This window comes from Oncorhynchus mykiss, chromosome 17 (assembly GCF_057628025.1).
Source record: "Oncorhynchus mykiss isolate SJ-2025 chromosome 17, ASM5762802v1, whole genome shotgun sequence".
Classification (NCBI taxonomy): Eukaryota; Metazoa; Chordata; class Actinopteri; order Salmoniformes; family Salmonidae; genus Oncorhynchus; species Oncorhynchus mykiss.
This window is the reverse complement of record NC_143038.1, coordinates 77,200,298-77,224,345: the sequence shown is the minus strand read 5'-3', so window position 1 is coordinate 77,224,345 and position 24,048 is coordinate 77,200,298. Positions and strand designations below refer to the sequence as shown.

General features: G+C 46.0%; 1 protein-coding gene across 1 annotated transcript in view; it reads right to left on the bottom strand.

Annotated features, from left to right (window-relative positions):
• Positions 1–431: 431 nt before the first annotated feature.
• Positions 432–24,048, bottom strand: part of LOC110511384 (extracellular matrix protein 2) — a 37,111-nt gene continuing 13,494 nt past the window's right edge. The window contains exons 3-11 of the mRNA XM_090206514.1: positions 19,622–19,810; positions 17,815–18,528; positions 12,568–12,683; positions 8,263–8,398; positions 7,878–8,035; positions 5,760–5,899; positions 5,386–5,498; positions 5,076–5,289; positions 432–2,447 (exon numbers count right to left, since the gene is read on the bottom strand). Of these exons, the coding sequence (XP_090062640.1) occupies positions 2,279–2,447; positions 5,076–5,289; positions 5,386–5,498; positions 5,760–5,899; positions 7,878–8,035; positions 8,263–8,398; positions 12,568–12,683; positions 17,815–18,528; positions 19,622–19,810 (1,949 nt within the window). The 3' untranslated portion in view covers positions 432–2,278. The remainder of the gene's footprint in view (positions 2,448–5,075; positions 5,290–5,385; positions 5,499–5,759; positions 5,900–7,877; positions 8,036–8,262; positions 8,399–12,567; positions 12,684–17,814; positions 18,529–19,621; positions 19,811–24,048) is intronic.

Here is a 24,048-nt window from a genome sequence, read left to right as displayed (position 1 = left end):
ACTAAAGTAGTGCACCCTATTCCCTATGGGCCCTGGTCTAAAGTAGTGCACCCTATTCCCTATGGGCCCTGGTCTAAAGTAGTGCACCCTATTCCCTATGGGCCCTGGTCTAAAGTACTAAAGTAGTGCACCCTATTCCCTATGGGCCCTGGTCTAAAGTAGTGCACTGCATAGGGTATAGTGTGCCATTTCAAAAGCAGCCCAGTGTCACGAATACCACCGAAGGTGGCTCCCCTTCCTGTTCGGGTGGCGCTCGGCGGTTGTCGTCGCCGGTCTACTAGCTGCCACTGAAGGTGGCTCCCCTTCCTGTTCGGGTGGCGCTCGGTGGTCGTCGTCACCGGTCTACTAGCTGCCACTGAAGGTGGCTCCACTTCCTGCTCGGGTGGCGCTCGGCGGTCGTCGTCACCGGTCTACTAGCTGCCACCGATTCCTTTTTCCTTTTCGTTTGTTTTGGTCTAATTGTTTTCACCTGTTCCTTGTTGGGGTTTTGGGATGGGTGTTATTTAAGTTTGGTCTGCCCGTTGGTGTTTGTGAGGGCTTGTTGGTTGTTACGTTTGGTGATGTATCGTGTTTGTTTTGGGGTTTTCGCTGTCCAGTGTTTGTAACTAGGTTTTGGGTTTGTTTACCACCAGTGTTTTAGGGCATTCACCCATGTTTGGACCTGTTACGTTTTGAAGGACATTAAAGCGTTTTTCCCATTCACTTCGCTCTCTGCATTTGACTCCTCACTCATCACTCACCCGATGTTACACCCAGATCCAGCCTCAGTGCTTTTGATTGACTGAGGTTTCTCTACAATGGATGAAACTCTTCAATCTTTAAATGAAAGGTTTCAGGAAAAAGCCCAAGAAGTTGTGCCTTAATCCCCCCCAAGACATTTTCCTTCCATGGTAAAAAAAACAACAACCAGTTTAATAAAGATGAATAAAACACTGAGAAATGGAAGGTACATACAGTGTGTTTACCTAGCAGAATGTTTCCCACAGACCTTAACAGTACATTAACATGCGTCGCAGGTTGTACGCATCACTCAGTAATATTGAGACACCGTCGGAGGCTGCTGATTTAGGGACATTTTCTTGATATACTGTAACAACCCGTACTTGACAGATTTCGGGACACGGCCAGTGACAGTTTCTTTTGGTTTTTACTAGAATAACAGACAGAATACACAGGCTGAATTCCACGTGGACTTCCAGGCATTTCCTCTCGATCTGAGAGGATCATCGTCATTTAATTCTTCCTTTGTAATTGGCTGAAACAATATGGTAATTACGTGATCTTGCCTTCTGATTGGCTGTGTGGAAATGTAGCCATATTGTTTACACCTTTCAGATCTACAGGAGTGCCTAAAGAGAAGGTGCTAAGGGGTATGCTTGTTATGTTATGTTATGTTGTTAATGTTAGAAGCATGTGACTTCATCCACTGAGGTTTCAACACAGCTGGTGATTTAGTTACATTTTACTGGAATTTTAGTGGTAAAAAGACGCTTGTTACATGGTCCACTGAGGTTTCAAGACGATGCTGGAGTAGGAACGTACGCAGGAGAAGGCGGAGGAAGAGATCTTCCTGGGGTCGATGTAGTTGCATGTTACTTGGTCCACTGAGGTTTCAAGACGATGCTGGAGTAGGAGCGTACGCAGGAGAAGGCGGAGGAAGAGATCTTCCTGGGGTCGATGTAGTTGCACGTTACTTGGTCCACTGAGGTTTCAAGACGATGCTGGAGTAGGAGCGTACGCAGGAGAAGGCGGAGGAAGAGATCTTCCTGGGGTCGATGTAGTTGCATGTTACTTGGTCCACTGAGGTTTCAAGACGATGCTGGAGTAGGAGCGTACGCAGGAGAAGGCGGAGGAAGAGATCTTCCTGGGGTCGATGTAGTTGCATGTTACTTGGTCCACTGAGGTTTCAAGACGATGCTGGAGTAGGAGCGTACGCAGGAGAAGGCGGAGGAAGAGATTTTCCTGGGGTCGATGTAGTTGCATGTTACTTGGTCTACTGAGGTTTCAAGACGATGCTGGAGTAGGAGCGTACGCAGGAGAAGGCGGAGGAAGAGATCTTCCTGGGGTCGATGTAGTTGCATGTTACTTGGTCCACTGAGGTTTCAAGACGATGCTGGAGTAGGAACGTACGCAGGAGAAGGCGGAGGAAGAGATCTTCCTGGGGTCGATGTAGTTGCATGTTACTTGGTCCACTGAGGTTTCAAGACGATGCTGGAGTAGGAGCGTACGCAGGAGAAGGCGGAGGAAGAGATCTTCCTAGGGTCGATGTAGTTGCATGTTACTTGGTCCACTGAGGTTTCAAGACGATGCTGGAGTAGGAGCGTACGCAGGAGAAGGCGGAGGAAGAGATCTTCCTGGGGTCGATGTAGTTGTTCTCCAGACGCAGCGTCAATATGTTAGCGTCCTCGTCGTTCTCGGGGTCACAGAAAGCGTCCTCTGCAAACGTCCTGTAAGATGTTGAAAAGGTGAATTGGTTGTACAGCATGAAGTGATTACCTATACTCTGTATTGGACGTCTAGAAGAAAGTCAATACTCTTGAATTGATAAATCTTCTGTGTTCTGTGAAGGCCTATTCAAATCGGTTATTATAGCCCTGTCACTAGGTTATTATAGCCCTGCCACTTGGTTATTATAGCCCTGCCACTAGGTTATTATAGCCCTGTCACTAGGTTATTACAACCCTACCACTAGGTTATTACAGCCCTGCCACTAGGTTATTACAGCCCTGCAACTAGGTTATTATAGCCCTGCCACTAGGTTATTATAGCCCTGCCACTAGGTTATTATAGCCCTGCCACTAGGTTATTATAGCCCTACCACTAGGTTATTATAGCCCTGCCACTAGGTTATTATAGCCCTGCCACTAGGTTATTATAGCCCTGTCACTAGGTTATTATAGCCCTGCCACTAGGTTATTATAGCCATGCCACTAGGTTATTATAGCCCTGCCACTAGGTTATTATAGCCCTGCCACTAGGTTATTATAGCCCTGCCACTAGGTTATTACAGCCCTGCCACTAGGTTATTATAGCCCTGCCACTAGGTTATTATAGCCCTGTCACTAGGTTATTATAGCCCTGCCACTAGGTTATTACAGCCCTGCCACTAGGTTATTACAGCCCTGCAACTAGGTTATTATAGCCCTGCCACTAGGTTATTATAGCCCTGCCACTAGGTTATTATAGCCCTGCCACTTGGTTATTATAGCCCTGTCACTAGGTTATTATAGCCCTGCCACTAGGTTATTATCGCCCTGCCACTAAGTTATTATAGCCCTGCCACTAGGTAATTATAGCCCTGCCACTAGGTTATTACAGCCCTGTCACTGGGTTATTATAGCCCTGTCACTAGGTTATTACAGCCCTGTCACTAGGTTATTGTAGCCCTGTCACTAGGTTATTATAGCCCTACCACTAGGTTATTATAGCCCTGCCACTAGGTTATTATAGCCCTGCCACTAGGTTATTATAGCCCTGTCACTAGGTTATTATAGCCCTGCCACTAGGTTATTATAGCCCTGCCACTAGGTTATTATAGCCCTGCCACTAGGTTATTATAGCCCTGCCACTAGGTTATTACAGCCCTGTCACTAGGTTATTATAGCCCTGTCACTAGGTTATTACAGCCCTGTCACTAGGTTATTATAGCCCTGCCACTAGGTTATTATAGCCCTGTCACTAGGTTATTATAGCCCTGCCACTAGGTTATTACAGCCCTGCCACTAGGTTATTATAGCCCTGCCACTAGGTTATTATAGCCCTGTCACTAGGCTAGTATAGCCCTGCCACTAGGTTATTATAGCCCTGCCACTAGGTTATTATAGCCCTGCCACTAGGTTATTATAGCCCTGCCACTAGGTTATTATAGCCCTGCCACTAGGTTATTATAGCCCTGCCACTAGGTTATTATAGCCCTGCCACTTGGTTATTATAGCCCTGCCACTAGGTTATTATAGCCCTGCCACTAGGTTATTATAGCCCTGCCACTAGGTTATTATAGCCCTGTCACTAGGTTATTATAGCCCTGCCACTAGGTTATTATAGCCCTGCCACTAGGTTATTACAGCCCTGTCACTAGGTTATTATAGTCCTGTCACTAGGTTATTATAGCCCTGCCACTAGGTTATTATAGCCCTGCCACTAGGTTATTATAGCCCTGCCACTAGGTTATTATAGCCCTGTCACTAGGTTATTATAGCCCTGTCACTAGGTTATTATAGCCCTGCCACTAGGTTATTATAGCCCTGTCACTAGGTTATTATAGCCCTGCCACTAGGTTATTATAGCCCTGCCACTAGGTTATTACAGCCCTGCCACTAGGTTATTATAGCCCTGCCACTAGGTTATTATAGCCCTGCCACTAGGTTATTATAGCCCTGCCACTAGGTTATTATAGCCCTGCCACTAGGTTATTATAGCCCTGCCACTAGGTTATTATAGCCCTGTCACTAGGTTATTATAGCCCTGCCACTAGGTTATTATAGCCCTGTCACTAGGTTATTATAGCCCTGCCACTAGGTTATTATAGCCCTGTCACTAGGTTATTATAGCCCTGCCACTAGGTTATTATAGCCCTGTCACTAGGTTATTATAGCCCTGCCACTAGGTTATTATAGCCCTGTCACTAGGTTATTATAGCCCTGCCACTAGGTTATTATAGCCCTGCCACTAGGTTATTATAGCCCTGTCACTAGGTTATTATAGCCCTGCCACTAGGTTATTATAGCCCTGCCACTAGGTTATTATAGCCCTGCCACTAGGTTATTATAGCCCTGTCACTAGGTTATTATAGCCCTGCCACTAGGTTATTATAGCCCTGCCACTAGGTTATTATAGCCCTGTCACTAGGTTATTATAGCCCTGTCACTAGGTTATTATAGCCCTGTCACTAGGTTATTATAGCCCTGCCACTAGGTTATTATAGCCCAATGATCCATCAATCGAATACCGTTACTTCATCATCTTGGGATAAATAACTTTAGTTTTTTTTGCAGTCAGTGTAGCTATTGAAATAGCACATGGTGAAACGGTGCATCTATAAACATTTACGTCAATGTACAGTAACAATCCAATACCTAATGTTGTTGTTATTGAGGCGCAGGAAGTGCAGAGTGCTCATCTGGTTGATACCAAGGGGAACCGTTATCAGCTGGTTGTGGTCTAAACACAGCTCTGTCATGGAGGTATAGGTGCCCAAGAAGGACTGTGGCTCCACTCCCTCCCCATCCAGCTTGTTGTGGGACAGGTACAGGTACTCTATGCCCGGCTCCATGTGGGCAAACACAAACCCTGTATTAAAACATACAACAAGATGAACATTTGTATTCCCAGAAGATAAGTACTTAAGAAGTATTCATTAAAACACTTGTCCTCGATGGTAAATACCTGGGATCCTCTCAATCTGGTTCCCTACCAAGACCAGGTGGACCAGAGCTCTGGGCAGGTAGGATGGGACCAGGTACAGACGGTTGTAGGACAGGTCAATGGACTCCAGGTTCCTGATGGATGGATGGGGTGTGTGTGTGTGTGTGTGTGTGTGTGTGTGTGTGTGTGTGTGTGTGTGTGTGTGTGTGTGTGTGTGTGTGTGTGTGTGTGTGTGTGTGTGTGTGTGTGTGTGTGTGTGTGTGTGTGTGTGTGTGTGTAGAGAGAGAGAGAGAGAGAGAGCCAACACATGAAAGAGAAAGGAAAGGAATGTTATTCCCTGTAAGATTTATTGATGAGAAAAAAAGAAGACTTGTGAGATCTTACTGTTTTCTTACTTGTGGTTGATCCATGCTAGAGGTGCAATCCTGGACTCCTCCAGTCTGTTGTGTCTCAGTGAGATCACGTTTAGGTTAGTGGTTTGGTTGAAGACAGAGTCAGATATCTCTTCTATCAGGTTGTTCTCAAGATAAACCTCCTGCAAAGAAACAGAATGATACAATGAAGAATGGAGATGCTCTGATGAGACCCTTCATTCCTCTGGGAGAGATGCCCTGATGAGACCCTTCGTTCCTCTGGGAGAGATGCTCTGATGAGACCCTTCGTTCCTCTGGGAGAGATGCTCTGATGAGGCCCTTCGTTCCTCTGGGAGAGATGCTCTGATGAGGCCCTTCGTTCCTCTGGGAGAGATGCTCTGATGAGGCCCTTCGTTCCTCTGGGAGAGATGCTCTGATGAGGCCCTTCGTTCCTCTGGGAGAGATGCTCTGATGAGGCCCTTCGTTCCTCTGGGAGAGATGCTCTGATGAGGCCCTTCGTTCCTCTGGGAGAGATGCTCTGATGAGGCCCTTCGTTCCTCTGGGAGAGATGCTCTGATGAGGCCCTTCGTTCCTCTGGGAGAGATGCTCTGATGAGACCCTGATGAGACCCTGATGTTCCTCTCGTGTATACTCAGCATACATAGCTGTTGTTATTGAACATGTTATACTGGGTGTTAATTGAAGCAAGCCTCCATGTCTGTGGTCAGCCTGACTGTTTGGGTTAGCCATCGTTGGTATGTTTGTTCAGATTGTTTCCCCACAGACAGACCTCAGTGGTAGTTTTAAGGAGAAACTTATCTGACAGAGCCTCTCCTTCCTGGCCTGCATGGCGCCTTGCCTTTAACCAGAGGATGAGAGAGAGTTGTGGAAAATACTTCTTAAAACTTCTTGATGCACCCATCCCGTTAGCGGGAATATTTTCATCATCATCCGCTCAATTGCAGAGAGCCAAGTTCAAATTAAATTACTAAAAATATTTAATTTTCATGAAATCACAAGTGCAATACAGCAAAACACAGCTTAGCTTGTTGTTAATCCATCTGGCGTGTCAGATTTCAATAAAGCTTTTTGCCGAAAGCATACCAAGCGTTTATGTAAGAACATCTCTCTCAGTAGACAAAATATTGCAAACAGCTAGCAGCCAAGTAGATTGGTCATGAAAGTCAGAAAAGCAATAAATTAAATTGCTTACCTTTGATGATCTTCGGATGTTTGCACTCACGAGACTCCCAGTTACACAATAAATGTTCCTTTTGTTCCATAAAGATTATTTTTATATCCAAAATACCTCCATTTGTTTGGCGCGTTATGTTCAGAAATCCACAGGCTCGAGCAGTCACGACATCGCAGACGAAAATTCCAAATAGTATCCGTAAAGTGCGTAGAAAGATGTCAAATGTTTTTTATAATCAATCCTCAGGTTGTTTTTACAATACATAATCGATAATATGTCAACCGGAATGTAGCTTCTTCCATAGGAGAGAGAGAGAAAATGGCTGTTGCGCATGAAAAGCTCTGCTGGCACCCAGCCATCCACTGACGCGATGGGTTCTTTCTCGCTCATTTTTCAAAATAAAATCCTGAAACTATGTCTAAAGACTGTTCACAGCTTGAGGAAGCCATAGGAAAAGTAATATGGTTGATATCCCTTTGAATGGAGGTGAGGCATCCAATGGAACAGAGAGCTTTCAGGAAAAACAGCACTTCCTTGTTGGATTTTCCTCAGGTTTTCGCCTGCAATATCAGTTCTGTTATACACACAGACAATATTTTGACAGTTTTGGAGACTCTAGAGTGTTTTCTATCCTAATCTGACAATTATATGCATGTTCTAGTTTCTGGGCCTGAGAAATAGGCAGTTTCAAATGGGTATGTTTTTTTTGTTGCCAAATACGAAAATACTGCCCCCTACACTCAAGAAGTAAGAAAAAGTTTGCAGTTGCATCACCGTTTCATCGAAATGTGTATCGTCCCCTTAGCAGTGGAAATGTGTATCGTCCCCTTAGCAGTGGAAATGTACACTGTGTCTATGACTAAAATTGCAGAGAGGTAGCAAAAGAAACATAGTGGTCGAAAACAGAGCCTTGAGGAAGTACAAAATGTACCTTAGGTTTTTCTATAAAATGTATAAAAGCTCACCAGTAGAGATGGGGGCAAGCCCTGGGGGACGGTCCTGAAGTGGTTTCTGCCCAGACGGAGGTAGGAGAGCTGGGAGAGGGGTCTGAAAGCTAGAGGATCCACGTTGCCTTCACTCAGGAGATTCCCCTCCAACTCCAAGGTCAACAGGTCGCTCAGACCTTCGAGAAATTACACAGAACTTAAAACATTTTCCTATAAAAACGTCTCCCTGAGTTTGTTTATAGTTTCAGACTCTTCCAATAACAATTATGCATGTTTCTGTTGTCAAAGTATTTTAGATTGAAGCACTATATGGCCTGAAACACCCCCAAAAGAAGTTTGAAAAGTAATTTGTATTTTTGTCCAGTAAGTAGCAGCAGGCAAATTAGTTATTTCTTTGTACTACCTTGGAAGCTGTTCTCTTCGATCCCTTTGAGGTGATTCTCGTTGATCTTCAGCTCCTGTAGTGTTGATGGAAAGTCTGGTAGGACCGTCTCTAGGAGGTTGTTGTCCAGATAAAGACGGCTCAGGAACTTCAGGCCCTGAACAACAAACATTAACAAAGTCTGTGTGTCTGTGTGCGCGCGAGCGCTGGGGTGTTGCGAAAGCTAGACGATCAATGTCAGTTGTTTCGTTGACATGTAATAGTAATGGACAATAAAGTTAACCTCTATGCTAATGTGATTAGCATGAGGTTGTAAGTAACAAGAACATTTCCCAGGACATAGACATATCTGATATGGGAAGAAAGCTTAAATTCTTGTTAATCTAACTGCACTATCCAATTTACAGTAGCTATTACAGTGAAAGAATACCATGCTATTGTTTGAGGATAGTGCACAGTTATGAACTTGAAAAGTTATTAATAAACCAATTAGGCACATTTGGGCAGACTTGATACAACATGTTGAACAGAAATGCAATGGTTCATTGGATCAGTAACCGGAAGGTTGTGAGTTCAAACCCCCGAGCTGACAAGGTACAAATCTGTCGTTCTGCCCCTGAACAGGCAGTTAACCCACTGTTCCCAGGCCGTCATTGAAAATAAGAATTTGTTCTTAACTGACTTGCCTGGTTAAATAAAGGTAAAATAAAAAATAAAAATAAATAAAATCAGTTGAAAACTTTGCACATACACTGCTGCCCTCTAGTGGCCAAAGACTAAATTGCAAAGGGGCTGGAATAATACATTACGGCCTTTCTCTTGCATTTCAAAGATGGTTCAGAAAAAATACAAAACAAGGCATGGTTTTTTCATTGTATTATCTCTTACCAGATCTAATGTTATATTATCCTACATTAATTTCACATTTCCACAAACTTGAAAGTGTTTCCTTTCAAATGGTACCAAGAAAATGCATATCCTTGTTTCAGGTCCTGAGCTACAGCCAGTTAGATTTGGGTATGTCATTTTAGGTCCTGAGCTACAGCCAGTTAGATTTGGGTATGTCATTTTATGTCCTGAGCTACAGGCAGTTAGATTTGGGTGTCATTTTAGGTCCTGAGCTACAGGCAGTTAGATTTGGGTATGTCATTTTATGTCCTGAGCTACAGGCAGTTAGATTTGGGTGTCATTTTAGGTCCTGAGCTACAGGCAGTTAGATTTGGGTGTCATTTTAGGTCCTGAGCTACAGGCAGTTAGATTTGGGTGTCATTTTAGGTCCTGAGCTACAGGCAGTTAGATTTGGGTATGTCATTTTAGGTCCTGAGCTACAGGCAGTTAGATTTGGGTATGTCATTTTAGGTCCTGAGCTACAGGCAGTTAGATTTGGGTATGTCATTTTAGGTCCTGAGCTACAGGCAGTTAGATTTGGGTGTCATTTTAGGAGAAAATTGAAAAAAGGGGTCCGATCCTTCAATAAACATGTATCATTGACATGTAATAGTATTGGCTAATAAAGTAGATCAATAAACATGTATCATTGACATGTAATAGTATTGGCTAATAAAGTAGATCAATAAACATGTATCATTGACATGTAATAGTATTGGCTAATAAAGGAGATCAATAAACATGTATCATTGACATGTAATAGTATTGGCTAATAAAGTAGATCAATAAACATGTATCATTGACATGTAATAGTATTGGCTAATAAAGTAGATCAATAAACATGTATCATTGACATGTAATAGTATTGGCTAATAAAGTAGATCAATAAACATGTATCATTGACATGTAATAGTATTGGATAATAATCTGTCATTCTGTCATACTGGAAACAGTTAAAGAAATTGAAATATTGTACATTGGATTGTAAACTACTCAGTATCAGACCTGGATTGAAATAGCAGGAATATTTATTTTCTTAGAAATACTTTGAGTGGGTGTGACCCGTAGCAGTGGGTGGGTGTGACCCGTAGCAGTGGGTGGGTGTGACCCGTAGCAGTGGATGGGTGTGACCCGTAGCAGTGGGTGGGTGTGACCCGTAGCAGTGGATGGGTGTGACCCGTAGCAGTGGGTGGGTGTGACCCGTAGCAGTTGGTGGGTGTGACCCGTAGCAGTGGATGGGTGTGACCCGTAGCAGTGGGTGGGTGTGACCCGTAGCAGTGGGTGGATGTGACCCGTAGCAGTGAGTGGGTGTGGTTTGGAAATAAAACGGTCGATGTTGGCACTCCTGTCACGATAGGGAGTTTCTTGTTAACAAAATCAAGCTTTATTTTTGTTATAGAAACATCCTGACTGTCTCTAGATTCTCACCTTAAGGGACCTTGGAAATAGAGAAGAAAAACATACTAAACGGCACTTGGAATAAAACAGAGACAAAAACCTGGTTGGTTTCAACCAGGAGGCTGAAACTTCCAGCGAGATAATAACCCTAAGCAAACATCAGAATCCACAAGGAAATGTTTAGTTGACCACAAAATCAACAGTCTCCGGATTTGAATTACATTGACCTTCAGTCGTGGAAGAGTGCAGTTCATAAGAGCAGACAAAGGATATCAAGGATCTGTGAAGATTCTGTATGGAGGAATGGTCTAAGATCTCTCCCATGGTCTAAGATCTCTGTGTTTTCCAATCTCATAAAACATTTTAGAAAAAGGCTCAGTGTCGTGATCCTCTTAAGAGCAGGATGATGTAGAAAACAGGAGATCCAAGCATTTTGACCCGTCTTTTAAAAATATATCTATTTTGTATTACTTTAACAAAATATTTCTCTGAGCATATTAGTATATTAGTACGAAATAATATAATCTTTCCCCCAAAAAATTTTAGCATACAAAACATTGTTAAAATGTTACATCCTGAATTTAAAAGGGATTCATTTGAGATGTTTTTGTCATGGGACTACACACAATAACAACCTATAATGTGAAAGCGGAGTGTTTTTTGAAATTGCACTAATTAATAAAAACTGAAAAGATGAAATGTCTTGGGTCAACAAGTATTCAAACCTTTTGTTATGGCAAACCTAAATAAGTTCAGGGGTAAAAACGTGTCTTAACAAGTCCCATAATAAGTTGAATAGACTCTGTGCAGTAATAGTGTTTAATATGGTTTTTTAAATGAATGACTACCTCATCTCTGTACCCAAACATACAATTATCTGTCAGGTCCCTCAGCTGAGCTGTGTATTTCAAACACAGATTCAACCACAAAGAACAGGGAGGTTTTCCAATGCATCGCAAAGAAGAGCACAGATTGGTAGATGGGTAAAAATACAAAAAGCAGACATTGAATATCCATTTGAGCATGGTGAAGTTATTATCAACACCCCCACACTAGATACAGGCGTCCTTCCTAACTCAGTTGCCAGAGAGGAAGGAAACTGCTCAGGGATTTCACCATGAGGCTAATGGTGACAAACAGTTAGAGTTTCATGGCAGTGACAGGAGAAAACTGAGGATGGATCAACAACATTGTAGTTACTCCACAATACTAACCTAAATAACAGAGTGAAAAGAAGGAAGCCTGTACAGAATAAAAATATTCCAAAACATGCATCCTGTTTGCAACGAGGCACTAATGCAAAAATGTGGCAAAGCAATTCACTTTTGGTCCTGAACACAATATGCACATGTAGGTAGGGGTAAAATTACTTGGATAATAAACAAAGAGTAGCAGCAGTGTTTGCATGTCTGGGTCAATATGCGTGTTTTGTGTGTGTGTGTGTGTGTGTGTGTGTGTGTGTGTGTGTGTGTGTGTGTGTGTGTGTGTGTGCGTGCGTGCGTGCGTGCGTGTTGGAGTCAGTGTAGAATGTAAGTGTGTGGTTAGAGACCAGTGAGTGTACATTGAGTCTGTTCAAGAGAGTCAGTGCCAAACATATGAATAACTATTTACTAAAATAAGGGGGTCAATGCAAATAGTCCAGGTAACCATTTAGTCTTATGGCTCGGGGACAGAAGCTGTTCAGGAGCCTGTTGGTGTCAGACTTGATAGGCAAGTCTTGACACCAAGCAGAGAGAACGGTCTATGGCTTGGATGGAGTCTTTAATTATTTTCCAGGCCTTCCTTTCACACAGCCTGATAAAGAGAGGTCCTGGATGGCAGGGAGCTCGGTTCCAGTGATGTACTGGGCTGTCCGCACCACCCTCTGTAGCACCATGCAATCCAGGGTGGTGCTATTAACATACCTAGCATTGATGCAGTGTAACTCTTACTCTTCTGATGCCAGAAGAGAAAGACTTGTATTATGAAGGTGAGATTCATACTTTCAAGGCGTGTGGAAATGGTTGTGAAGCACTCTTATTTTGAAGGAAATACTCTTACTTTGAAGGTGTGTGGGGCGATTCCAGCAGTTGTCAACTTATTCTTTCCCAGGTTGATGGACTCCAGGTTGGGGATGCCGTTGAACGCCCCCACTGGGATGGTTGTGATGGAGTTACCTGGTGGTTCAGCACAAACATTCATATGAAATCCCTTCACATTATTATCCTCAATGCTTAGATCGTCTAGATCAGGGTTGTCCAACCCTCTCCCTGGAGATCTACAGTCCTGTGGGTTTTTAGTCCAACCCTCTCCCTGGAGATCTACAGTCCTGTGGGTTTTCAGTCCAACCCTCTCCCTGGAGATATACAGTCCTGTGGGTTTTCAGTCCAACCCTCTCCCTGGAGATCTACAGTCCTGTGGGTTTTCAGTCCAACCCTCTAACTGGAGATCTACAGTTCTGTGGGTTTTCAGTCCAAGCTTCTAACTTGAGATCTATACAGTCCTGTGGGATTTCAGTCCAACCCTCTAAATGGAGATCTACAGTCCTGTGGGTTTTTAGTCCAACCCTCTCCCTGGAGATATACAGTCCTGTGGGTTTTCAGTCCAACCCTCTAACTGGAGATCTACAGTTCTGTGGGTTTTCAGTCCAAACCTCTAACTGGAGATCTACAGTCCTGTGGGTTTTCAGTCCAAGCTTCTAACTTGAGATCTATACAGTCCTGTGGGTTTTCAGTCCAACCCTCTAACTGGAGATCTACAGTCCTGTGGGTTTTCAGTCCAATCCCAATTTAACACTGATTATACTAACTAGCTGCTCAACAAGACCTTAAATAGCAACTGTCCCTCAAAAAAACACAACTAAATCCTTTTGAAAATGGTCAGAAACATTTATTCTAGTGTCAAAATGGACTGCAAAGTGACAATAGGAGTCAGTCTGGTCAAAAACTGAGTTTGGATTCTCAGTGTGTCACAATGAGTAAATGAAGGTTGGGTTTAGATTGCAATGACACTATATATACAAAAGTATGTGGACACCCCTTAAAATTAGTTGATTCAGCTATTTCAGCCACACCCGTTGCTGACAGGTGTATAAAATTGAGCACACAGCTATGCAATCTCCATATGCAAGATGACGCCAACAGAGATGGTCGCCTCGCTTCGAGTCCTTAGGAAACTATGTATTTAGTTTTTAATGGATTATTTCTTACATTGTTACCCCAGGAAATATTAAGTCTTATTACATACATACATACATACATACATACATACATACATACATACATACATACAACTATTGGATATAAGAGCAACGTCAACTTACCAACATTACGACCAGGAATACAAGTTTCCCGAATCAGATCCTCTGTTCAGACCACCACCCAGGACAATGGATCAGATCCCTGTAGCCAACCCAAAACAACAGAGCCGCAGAAGGGGCCTCCTGGTCAGACGTGGACGTGCACATCGCCCACCGCTCCCGAATATAGTACTCACCAATGTCCAGTCTCTTGACATCAAGGTACCCTAACCAGAAACTGTGGATGGTCATTCGCACAAGACTGAAAGTGCAAACCACAGCATTTAACCATGGCAAGAGGTCTGGCTGAATATAAACAGTGTGGTTATTCCCTCCGTAAGGTAATCAAACGGGCGAAATGCCGGTACACGGACAAAGTGGAGTCGCAATTCAACAGCTCAGACACGAGACGTATGTGGCAGGGTCTACAGGAAATCATGGACTACAAAAAGAAAACCAGCCACGTCAGGGACACCGACGTCTTGCTTCCAAACAAACTAAACACCTTCTTTTCCCGCTGTGAGGATTTTACAGTGCCACTGTCGCGGCCCGTTAACAATGACCACGCCCACCCCTCTCCTTCTCCGTGGCCGACGTGAGTAAAACACTTAAACGTGTTAACCCTCGCAAGGCTGCTACCCCAGACGGCATCCCTAGCCATGTCCTCAGGTCATGCGTAGACCAGCTGGCTGGTGTGTTTACGGACATATTCAATCACTCCATATCCCAGTCTGCTGTCCCAACATGCTTCAAGATGGCCATCATTGTTCTTGCATCCAAGAAGTCAAAGATAACTGAACTAAATGACTACCGCACTCACTTCTATCATCATGAAGTGCTCTGAGAGACTAGTCAAGGATCATATCACCTCCACCTTACCTGCCACCCTAGACCAACTTCAGTTTGCATACCGCCCAAACAAGTCCACAGACGACGAATTCGCCATCACACTGCACACTGCCCTATCCCATCTGGACAAGAGGAATACCTATGTAAGAATGCTGTTCATTGACTACAGGTCAGCATTCAACACCATAGTACCCTCCAAGCTCATCATCAAGCTGGAGGCCCTGGGTCTCAACCCGGCCCTGTGCAATTGGGTCCTGGACTTTCTGACGCCCCCCCCCCCCCCATGTGGTGAAGGTAGGAAACACCATCTCCACTTCGCTGACCCTCAACACTGGGGCCCCACAAGGGTGCGTTCTGAGCCCTCTCCTGTACTCCTTGTTCACCCATGACTGCGTGGCCATGCATTCCTCCAACTCAATCATCAAGTTTGCAGACGACACTACAGTAGTGGGCTTGATCACCAACAACGACGAGACAGCCTACAGGGAGGAGGTGAGGGCACTCGGAGTGTGCGGAGTCACTCAACGTCAACAAAACAAAGGCGATGATCGTAGACTTCAGGAAACAGCAGAGGGCGCACCACCGTATCCACATCGAAGGGACAGCGGTGGAGAAGTTGGAAAGTTAAGTTCCTCGGATCACAGACATACCGAAATGGTCCACACAGACAGTGTGGTGAGGAAGGCACAACAGCGCCTCTTCAACCTCAGGAGCCTGAAGAAATGTGTCTTGTCACCCAAAATCATGACAAACCTTTACAGAAGCATAATCGAGAGCATCCTGTCAGGCTGTTTCACAGTTGCCATACATATGCCCTTAACCGTAAGGCTCTCCAGAGGGTGGTGTAGTCTGCACAAAGCATCACCGGGGGCAAACATTCTGCCCTCCATGACACCTACACCACCCGATGTCACAGGAAGACCAAAAAGATCATCAAGGACAACAACCACCCGATGTCACAGGAAGGCCAAAAAGATCATCAAGGACAAAAACCACCCGAGCCACTGCCTGTTCACGCCGTTACCATCCAGAAGGCCACTTCAATAAATGGATCACTAGTCACTAGGCAGTTGCAAAGAAAAAGCCATATCTCAGACTGGCCAATTAAAATAAAAGATTAAGATGAGCAAAAGAACAGACACTGGACATAGGTACTCTGCCTAGAAGGCCAACATCCCGGAGTCGCCTCTTTACTGTTGACGTTGAGACTGGTGTTTTGTGGATACTATTTCATGAAGCTGCCAGTTGAGGATTTGTGAGGCGTCTGTTTCTCAAACTAGACACTCTAATATACTTGTCCTCTTCCACAGTTGTGCACCGGGGCCACTCACTTCCGAGTTCCAAACTACCTCTAAACAACGTCAGCACATGAACTGTTAGTCGGAAACATCATGAAATGGGTTTCCATGGCTGAGCAGCCACACACAAGCCTAAGATCACCATGGGCCATGCCAAGCGTCGGCTGGAGTGGTGTAAAGCCACCATTGGACTCTGGAGCAGTGGAAATGCGTTCTCTAGAGTGATAATTCACGCTTCACCATCTGACAGTCCGATGGACAAATCTGGGTTTGGCAGGTGCCAAGAGAATGCTTTCTGCCCCAATGGAGGCAGCACTAAAGTTTGGTGGAGGAGGAATAATGGTCTGGGGCTCTTTTTGCATGGTTCGGGTTGGCCCCTTTGTTCCAGTGAAGGCAAATATTAATGCTCCAGCATACAACGACATTCTAGACGAGTCTGTGCTTCCAACTGTGTGGCAAAAGTGTGGGGAATGCCCTTTCCTGTTTCAGCATGTCAATGCCCCCATGCACAAAGCGAGGTCCATACAGAAATGGTTTGTTACGATCAGTGTGGAATAAATTAACGGGCCTGCACAGAGTCCTGATCTCGATCCCATCGAACACCTTTGGGATGAATTGGAACGCCGACTGCGAGCCAGGCCTAATCACCCAACATCAGTGCCTGACCTCACATAATGCTCTTGTGGCTGAATGGAAGCAAGTCCTCTCAGCAATGTTCCAACATCCTAGTGGAAAGCCTTCCCAGAAGAGTGGAGGCTGATATAGCAGCAATGTTCCAACATCTAGTGGAAAGCCTTCCCAGAAGAGTGGAGGCTGTTATAGCAGCAATGTTCCTACATCTAGTGGAAAGCCTTCCCAGAAGAGTGGAGGCTGTTATAGCAGCAATGTTCCAACATCTAGTGGAAAGCCTTCCCAGACGAGTGGAGGCTGTTGTAGCAGCAATGTTCCAACATCTAGTGGAAAGCCTTCCCAGAAGAGTGGAAGAGTGTTATAGCAGCAAAGAGGGGACCAACTCCATATTAATGCCCATGATTTTTTAATGAGATGTTCAACAAGAAGGTGTCCACATACCTTTTGGTCATGTAGTGTATGTTTAGCAGAGGTCTTCTGTGTATACAACGGAAGGGTAAAAACTAGCGATGCACCAGGGGCTGATACCTGGAGGGGCAGAGGGGCTGATACCTGGAGGGGCAGAGGGGCTGATACCTGGAGGGGCAGAGGGGCTGATACCTGGAGGGGCAGAGGGGCTGATACCTGGAGGGGCTGAGACTTACCTCACACACTGAGGTTCTACGAGTGGTCTGAGGTAAATAACAAGCGACTTTCAAGTGCAATATTTTGGGAAACCACTCAGTTTTAAAACTACAACATTTTCTCTCAGCCCCTCAGGTGAAATGTGTAGAGCTGCAGGAAGTTAACTGTTATTTCCCCCCCTCCAAAAATGGGACCTTGCGAAACTACGGTATGCCACTGCTTGTGTTTAGAATAACTGTTGTACTCTGCATGACTACGTGTCCAGCAAGTCAAAACATTTTCCAGAGGCTAAACTCTCATAGCGTGCCTCTATTGTCTAATTCTGCAAAGCCTCCAAAACTGCAGCATGGAAAAATGTCTATCCTCAGGTTTATATTCCCCCCTCAGTTTTTACCTCTGTTCACTTTAGTCCCTGTGGCCATATTAGGTATTACCAAACACACTACTCCCTTCTCAATAAAGGGATTGTTTTAGTTGTTGTGTTTAGAGTGGTTGTGAATGTAATTCCTATCTGGCTACAGAGACTAAATAGAAGTTGATGACCTGTAATCTCTGCATTGGTCTATGCCTGTAACAATGTTCAGGGAAGGGTAACATACACAGACTTACCCTCCAGACTTAGGGACTTGAGCTCAGGGATGTTGAGAGGAGGGAAGTTGGTCAGTTTAGCGTTCTCACACGTCACAGTGACATCAGAGATATCACAACCTAGCGGGAGGGTGATCCCAGGTCTATGTACCACCACCTCTTTTCCATCCTCCTCTTCTCTGTCAGTGGGCTTGGCTAGGGGAGGAGGAAGGAGGTCCTCTTCGGTCGGCTCATCTGGAAACATTTGGAAAACATCTCCTCTCAGCAGCCACTCCATCTCCTCCTCTTCGTCCTCCTCTTCTTCTTCTTCCTCTTCCAGCTCTGCTAGTTCCCTCAGTTTCTCCTTTAGCTCCTCCTCATGTCTTCTCCTCTCCTCCTCCAGCTTCCTCTCCCGCTCCTTCATGGCCACCTCCTCCTTTAGTCTCCTTGCCTCTTCCTGCCTTCTCTCTTCCTTCTCCATTTGCAGCCTCTCCTCCTCCTGCCTCCTCTTCTCCTCCTGCCGCCGCCTCTTCTCCTCCTGCCGCCGCCGCTGTCTATCCGCCTCCTCCTTCTGTTTCTTCCTCCTCTTTTCCTTCTCGAGGAGGCGCTGCTCCTCCTCTCTATTCAGGAGCTCAATCTCGGCCTTGGTGCGGGTCACCACGGGGTCAAGGATTGGGTCAAGGTCAGGGGTCACAGAGTCTGGGTCATTGGCTACTGGGGAATCGCCAGAGAAGTCAAGGACATCACCACGGGAAGCTGGCCCAGCCAATCAGAACCACAGAGTGTTAGAGAAGAGGACGGAGAAGGGAGGGAGGGGAAAGAGGGAAGCAGAAATGGCCCAGTGAGAATTAATGTCTCCATCATTTGTATAATATGTATAAACTGAGCAGTTTAATAAGAGTCTGGAAGCAGCAGTTGTGATGTGTGTAGCATGAATGTGTGTGTGTGTGTGTGTGTGTGTGTGTGTGTGTGTGTGTGTAGCATGAATGTGTGTGTGTGTAGCATGAATGTGTGTGTGTGTGTGTAGCATGAATGTGTGTGTGTGTGTGTGTGTAGCATGAATGTGTGTGTGTGTGTGTAGCATGAATGTGTGTGTGTGTGTGTGTGTAGCATGAATGTGTGTGTGTGTGTGTGTGTGTAGCATGAATGTGTGTGTGTGTGTGTGTGTGTGTGTGTGTGTGTGTGTGTGTGTGTGTGTGTGTGTGTGTGTGTGTGTGTGTGTGTGTGTGTGTGTGTGTGTGTGTGTGTGTGTGTGTGTGTGTGTGTGCGTGCGTGCGTGTAGCATTAATGTATATGTGTATCTGTCTATGCATGTGTACTAAGGTGCAGAGAGTCTGTGCAGATGTCGAGTTCAAGCGTTCAGCAGTCTGATGGCTGCTGAAAACAGTCTGAATAATACTGTGAAAATTATGTTAACGCCCTTTTAGTGTAAAAGCTGCCTGAAACTTCAGCCTGTTTTGCTGGTTAAATCACTAGGTGGTAAATTAGTTCATTAAACGCATAAGAAAGAGAGTTCCAAACCTCTGCCAATAACAGCTAGTTTTGTAAATAAGAATTAGTTCCTAACTGACTTGCCTAGTTAAACAAAATATATGTTTTCAGTTTTCCCCTCCCCCACTCAGAAAATCATATCAAAATTCTTGTTTGAGAAATTGTTCTTTGCGAAGAAGCAATTTTGATTTTTGACTTTGTTTTAAATTAAAAAAGTCAAAACAATCACAGTAAGGTACTTAATTGTTACCTAGAAATGATTGGATATTGAGATTTTAAAAAATTACTCTAATAACTCTAAGTTTAGCTAGATAATGATACCCTTTAACACAACCACATCATTCAGACAAACACCTACCTGTGTCCATACAGACAGGACAGCACTCGCCAGAGGGGGTGTAGGGGAAGTGACATCGATGAGGAGGACATGTGACCTCGTCACACAGCACCTCCCCTCCGCTACACAGACAGGTAACACACGGCTTGGGGGACCAGACGGCCTGCTCAAACATGGTGATGCCCTGGTACACACACTGGCCCTTTTTACCTGCGGGAGAGATGGGGAAGGGCAGGTTTGTTAGGAGATGCTAGGTGACACATGGCTTGGGGGACCGGTGGCCTGATCAAACCATAGAAATGTATAGAGATCTCTACTCGGAAATCAAAAAAAATTGCATGAACATTGCCATCAAAGATATTAATAACTAACCCAAGATAATTCATATGTGTCGTTTCCAATGGGAGCAAATGAAGCATAGAGGGCAAAACAATCAAGTCGGTTAAGGAATGCCTTCTCTGTGAAGTACGCGTGTGCAACAATGCCATTTTTGAAACTTTGGCAAAGGGTCAATTCTACAAAACTTTGTGCACTTTGTGTGTAACAGATCCTAGTTTTGGGAACAGAAAACTGTGAGAAAAATTGTCAGAATGTCGGCTCAATTCCATCTCGCTTCATACTCTCCCACGGCCGGCCACTGGGCTTCCTCTCCTCACCATATTTGGTGGGGAATGGAAGATCCAACCAGATGTTTCAGATTTATACATCCATTGAAACATCTGGCTCCTTGTTCTGTCTGTGTTGCTATTGAGGGCCACCATTTTAAAGTAGTTAGCTGGGTGGGGATTCCAATTGGTTGGGAGGCATCAGCCAATGATCAGAGCATTGTCTTCTGTAAGTAAGCATTTCACTGTAAGGTCTACCTAGTGGTCTAGTGGTCACAATAAATACATGACACACGACCTGGTTCAATAAATCCTCAATGGAGCTGCCCATGCTGTCACGCATGCCATAATGGCACAGATAAGTTGAGACCTCTTTCCTTCTCTACGACTCCAACGTGCTGAGGCCTTGGCATACATATGCCCTTCTTAGCTGGGGGAGGGAAAGACACAGAAGGGGGAAAAGTGAGAGACAAAGAGAGGAGAGAGAAACATGTCGATGCTCTGGTACACACGTTGTCCCTTAGTTCTGGAGGCAGAGACGGGCAGAGACGCTGATACCTGGAGGGAGAGACGGGGCAGAGGGGCTGATACCTGGAGGGGCAGAGGGGTGGATACCTGGAGGGAGAGACGGGGCAGAGGGGCTGATACCTGGAGGGAGAGATGGGGCAGAGGGGCTGATACCTGGAGGGAGAGACGGGGCAGAGGGGTGGATACCTGGAGGGAGAGATGGGGCAGAGGGGCTGATACCTGGAGGGAGAGACGGGACAGAGGGGCTGATACCTGGAGGGAGAGATGGGGCAGAGGGGCTGATACCTGGAGGGAGAGACGGGGCAGAGGGGCTGATACCTGGAGGGAGAGATGGGGCAGAGGGGCTGATACCTGGAGGGAGAGACGGGGCAGAGGGGTGGATACCTGGAGGGAGAGATGGGGCAGAGGGGCTGATACCTGGAGGGAGAGACGGGGCAGAGGGGTGGATACCTGGAGGGAGAGATGGGGCAGAGGGGCTGATACCTGGAGGGAGAGACGGGACAGAGGGGTGGATACCTGGAGGGAGAGATGGGGCAGATGGGTTGATACCTGGAGGGGCAGAGGGGCTGATACCTGGAGGGAGAGATGGGGCAGAGGGGCTGATACCTGGAGGGAGAGACGGGGCAGAGGGGTGGATACCTGGAGGGAGAGATGGGGCAGAGGGGCTGATACCTGGAGGGAGAGACGGGGCAGAGGGGCTGATACCTGGAGGGAGAGATGGGGCAGAGGGGCTGATACCTGGAGGGAGAGACGGGGCAGAGGGGTGGATACCTGGAGGGAGAGATGGGGCAGAGGGGCTGATACCTGGAGGGAGAGACGGGGCAGAGGGGTGGATACCTGGAGGGAGAGATGGGGCAGAGGGGCTGATACCTGGAGGGAGAGACGGGACAGAGGGGTGGATACCTGGAGGGAGAGATGGGGCAGATGGGTTGATACCTGGAGGGGCAGAGGGGCTGATACCTGGAGGGAGAGACGGGGCAGAGGGGCTGATACCTGGAGGGAGAGACGGGGCAGTGGGGCTGATACCTGGAGGGGGAGACGGGGCAGAGGGGCTGATACCTGGAGGGGGAGACAGGGCAGAGGGGTTGATACCTGGAGGGAGAGACGGGGCAGAGGGGTTGATACCTGGAGGGGGAGACGGGGCAGAGGGGCTGATACCTGGAGGTTAATGTTAACGATATTTCACAGCAGTTTAGATGGTATAATGATTCTCTACACCGAGTTCATGCTTTGTCAACTTAAATTAGGTGAACTCTTCAAATTTTAGCAAACAGGAAACGGCAGAGCAATTTCTGCATTTTCCAACCTTGAACAATTAAATGTCAACTTCAATGTCTTATGGACGTCCCAAGGATCCCAGATAGTACGGACCGTAGTTGCAGCATGGTCAGTAATCAGGAATAACTGATGGACTTATTTTGTGTACTATATTCTCATTATTCTAGGAATTTGATTATGTTCTTATTTTAAACTTTAAAACTGAGACTTCACTACCATCTCAGGACTCCCGGCATAACCTTGTCCCCGGGCTAAATGAGCACAGCACCAGCTTGTGATATTCCTCCATGTGACCAGTTTGGAGAGGAAGTGTTTGCTGTGTGATATTCCTCCATGTGACCAGTTTGGAGAGGAAGTGTTTGCTGTGTGATATTCCTCCATGTGACCAGTTTGGAGAGGAAGTGTTTGCTGTGTGATATTCCTCCATGTGACCAGTTTGGAGAGGAAGTGTTTGCTGTGTGAGGTTCCTCCAGGTGACCAGCTTGGGGAGGAAGTGTTGGCTGTGTGAGGTTCCTCCAGGTGACCAGCTTGGAGAGGAAGTGTTGGCTGTGAGGTACCTCCAGGTGACCAGCTTGGGGAGGAAGTGTTTGCTGTGTGAGCTTCCTCCAGGTGACCAGCTTGGGGAGGAAGTGTTGGCTGTGTGAGGTTCCTCCAGGTGACCAGCTTGGAGAGGAAGTGTTTGCTGTGTGAGGTTCCTCCAGGTGACCAGTTTGGGGAGGAAGTGTTTGCTGTATCAGGTTCCTCCAAGTTTGACCGTGTCATGTTATCAGAGAGTGATGGTGGTAGAAGTGGAGCTCCAACAGCAGCTAACTATTATCGTCTAGGAAGTCCAGACTTATTTACAATGGCGGCTACCCCGGCCAAACCAGGACGACGCTGGGCCAATTGTGTGTCACCCTATAAGACTCCCAATCACGGCCGCATGTGATAGAGCCTGGAATCAAACCAGGGATTGTAGTGACGCCTCTTGCACTGAGTTGGCAGTCGAGTGGACCGCCGCGTTGGCAGTCGAGTGGACCGCCACGTTGGCAGTCGAGTGGACCGCCACGTTGGCAGTCGAGTGGACCGCCGCGGTGGCAGTCGAGTGGACCGCCACGTTGGTAGTTGAATGGTAGTCCTCTGTCGGAGTCCTTGACACCTCCGTTAATCTGTCGGTGCCCTTGACACCTCCATAGCAGAACCAAATTAGCTGGAGGGGTTTTTCCCAATAGAACACAGGAGGGGTTTTCCCCAATAGAACACAGGGGGTTTTCCCCAATAGAACACAGGGGTTTTCCTCAATAGAACACAGGGGTTTTCCCCAATAGAACACAGGGAGGTTCCCCAATAGAACACAGGAGGGTTCCCCAATAGAACACAGGGGGGTTCCCCAATAGAACACAGGGGGTTTTCCCCAATAGAACACAGGGGGGTTCCCCAATAGAACACAGGGGGTTTTCCCCAATAGAACACAGGGGTTTTCCTCAATAGAACACAGGGGGTTCCCCCAATAGAACACAGGGGGTTTTCCCCAATAGAACACAGGGGTTTTCCCCAATAGAACACAGGGGGGTTCCCCAATAGAACACAGGAGGGGTTCCCAATAGAACACAGGGGGTTTTCCCCAATAGAACACAGGGGGTTTTCCCCAATAGAACACAGGGGGTTTTCCCCAATAGAACACAGGGGGTTTTCCCCAATAGAACATAGGGGGTTTTCCCCAATGGAGCATAATAATGTTTACATGGACACATCTGAAAACAGGCTACCTGATGGCACTCTGAGAAACGCAGATAATCGCCAATCAAAATAAACATTTTACCCAGCAAGCATGTTATTTTTGGCAAGTATATTTATTCTGAGTTCAGACATACTACGTAAAGGAAAAAAAGGAAGAAAAAAAAACATTTTACACTGCTAAGGATTTTTACACTCGTCTCGTCTCGTCTCGTATGTGAAAACTACTTCTACTAAACTACATTCAGTTGTTCCGAACTCACTTCACTTGCGCTAAAGAGGGAGGCTAGCTTGGCTGATGCTAGCACAGATCAAGTACAC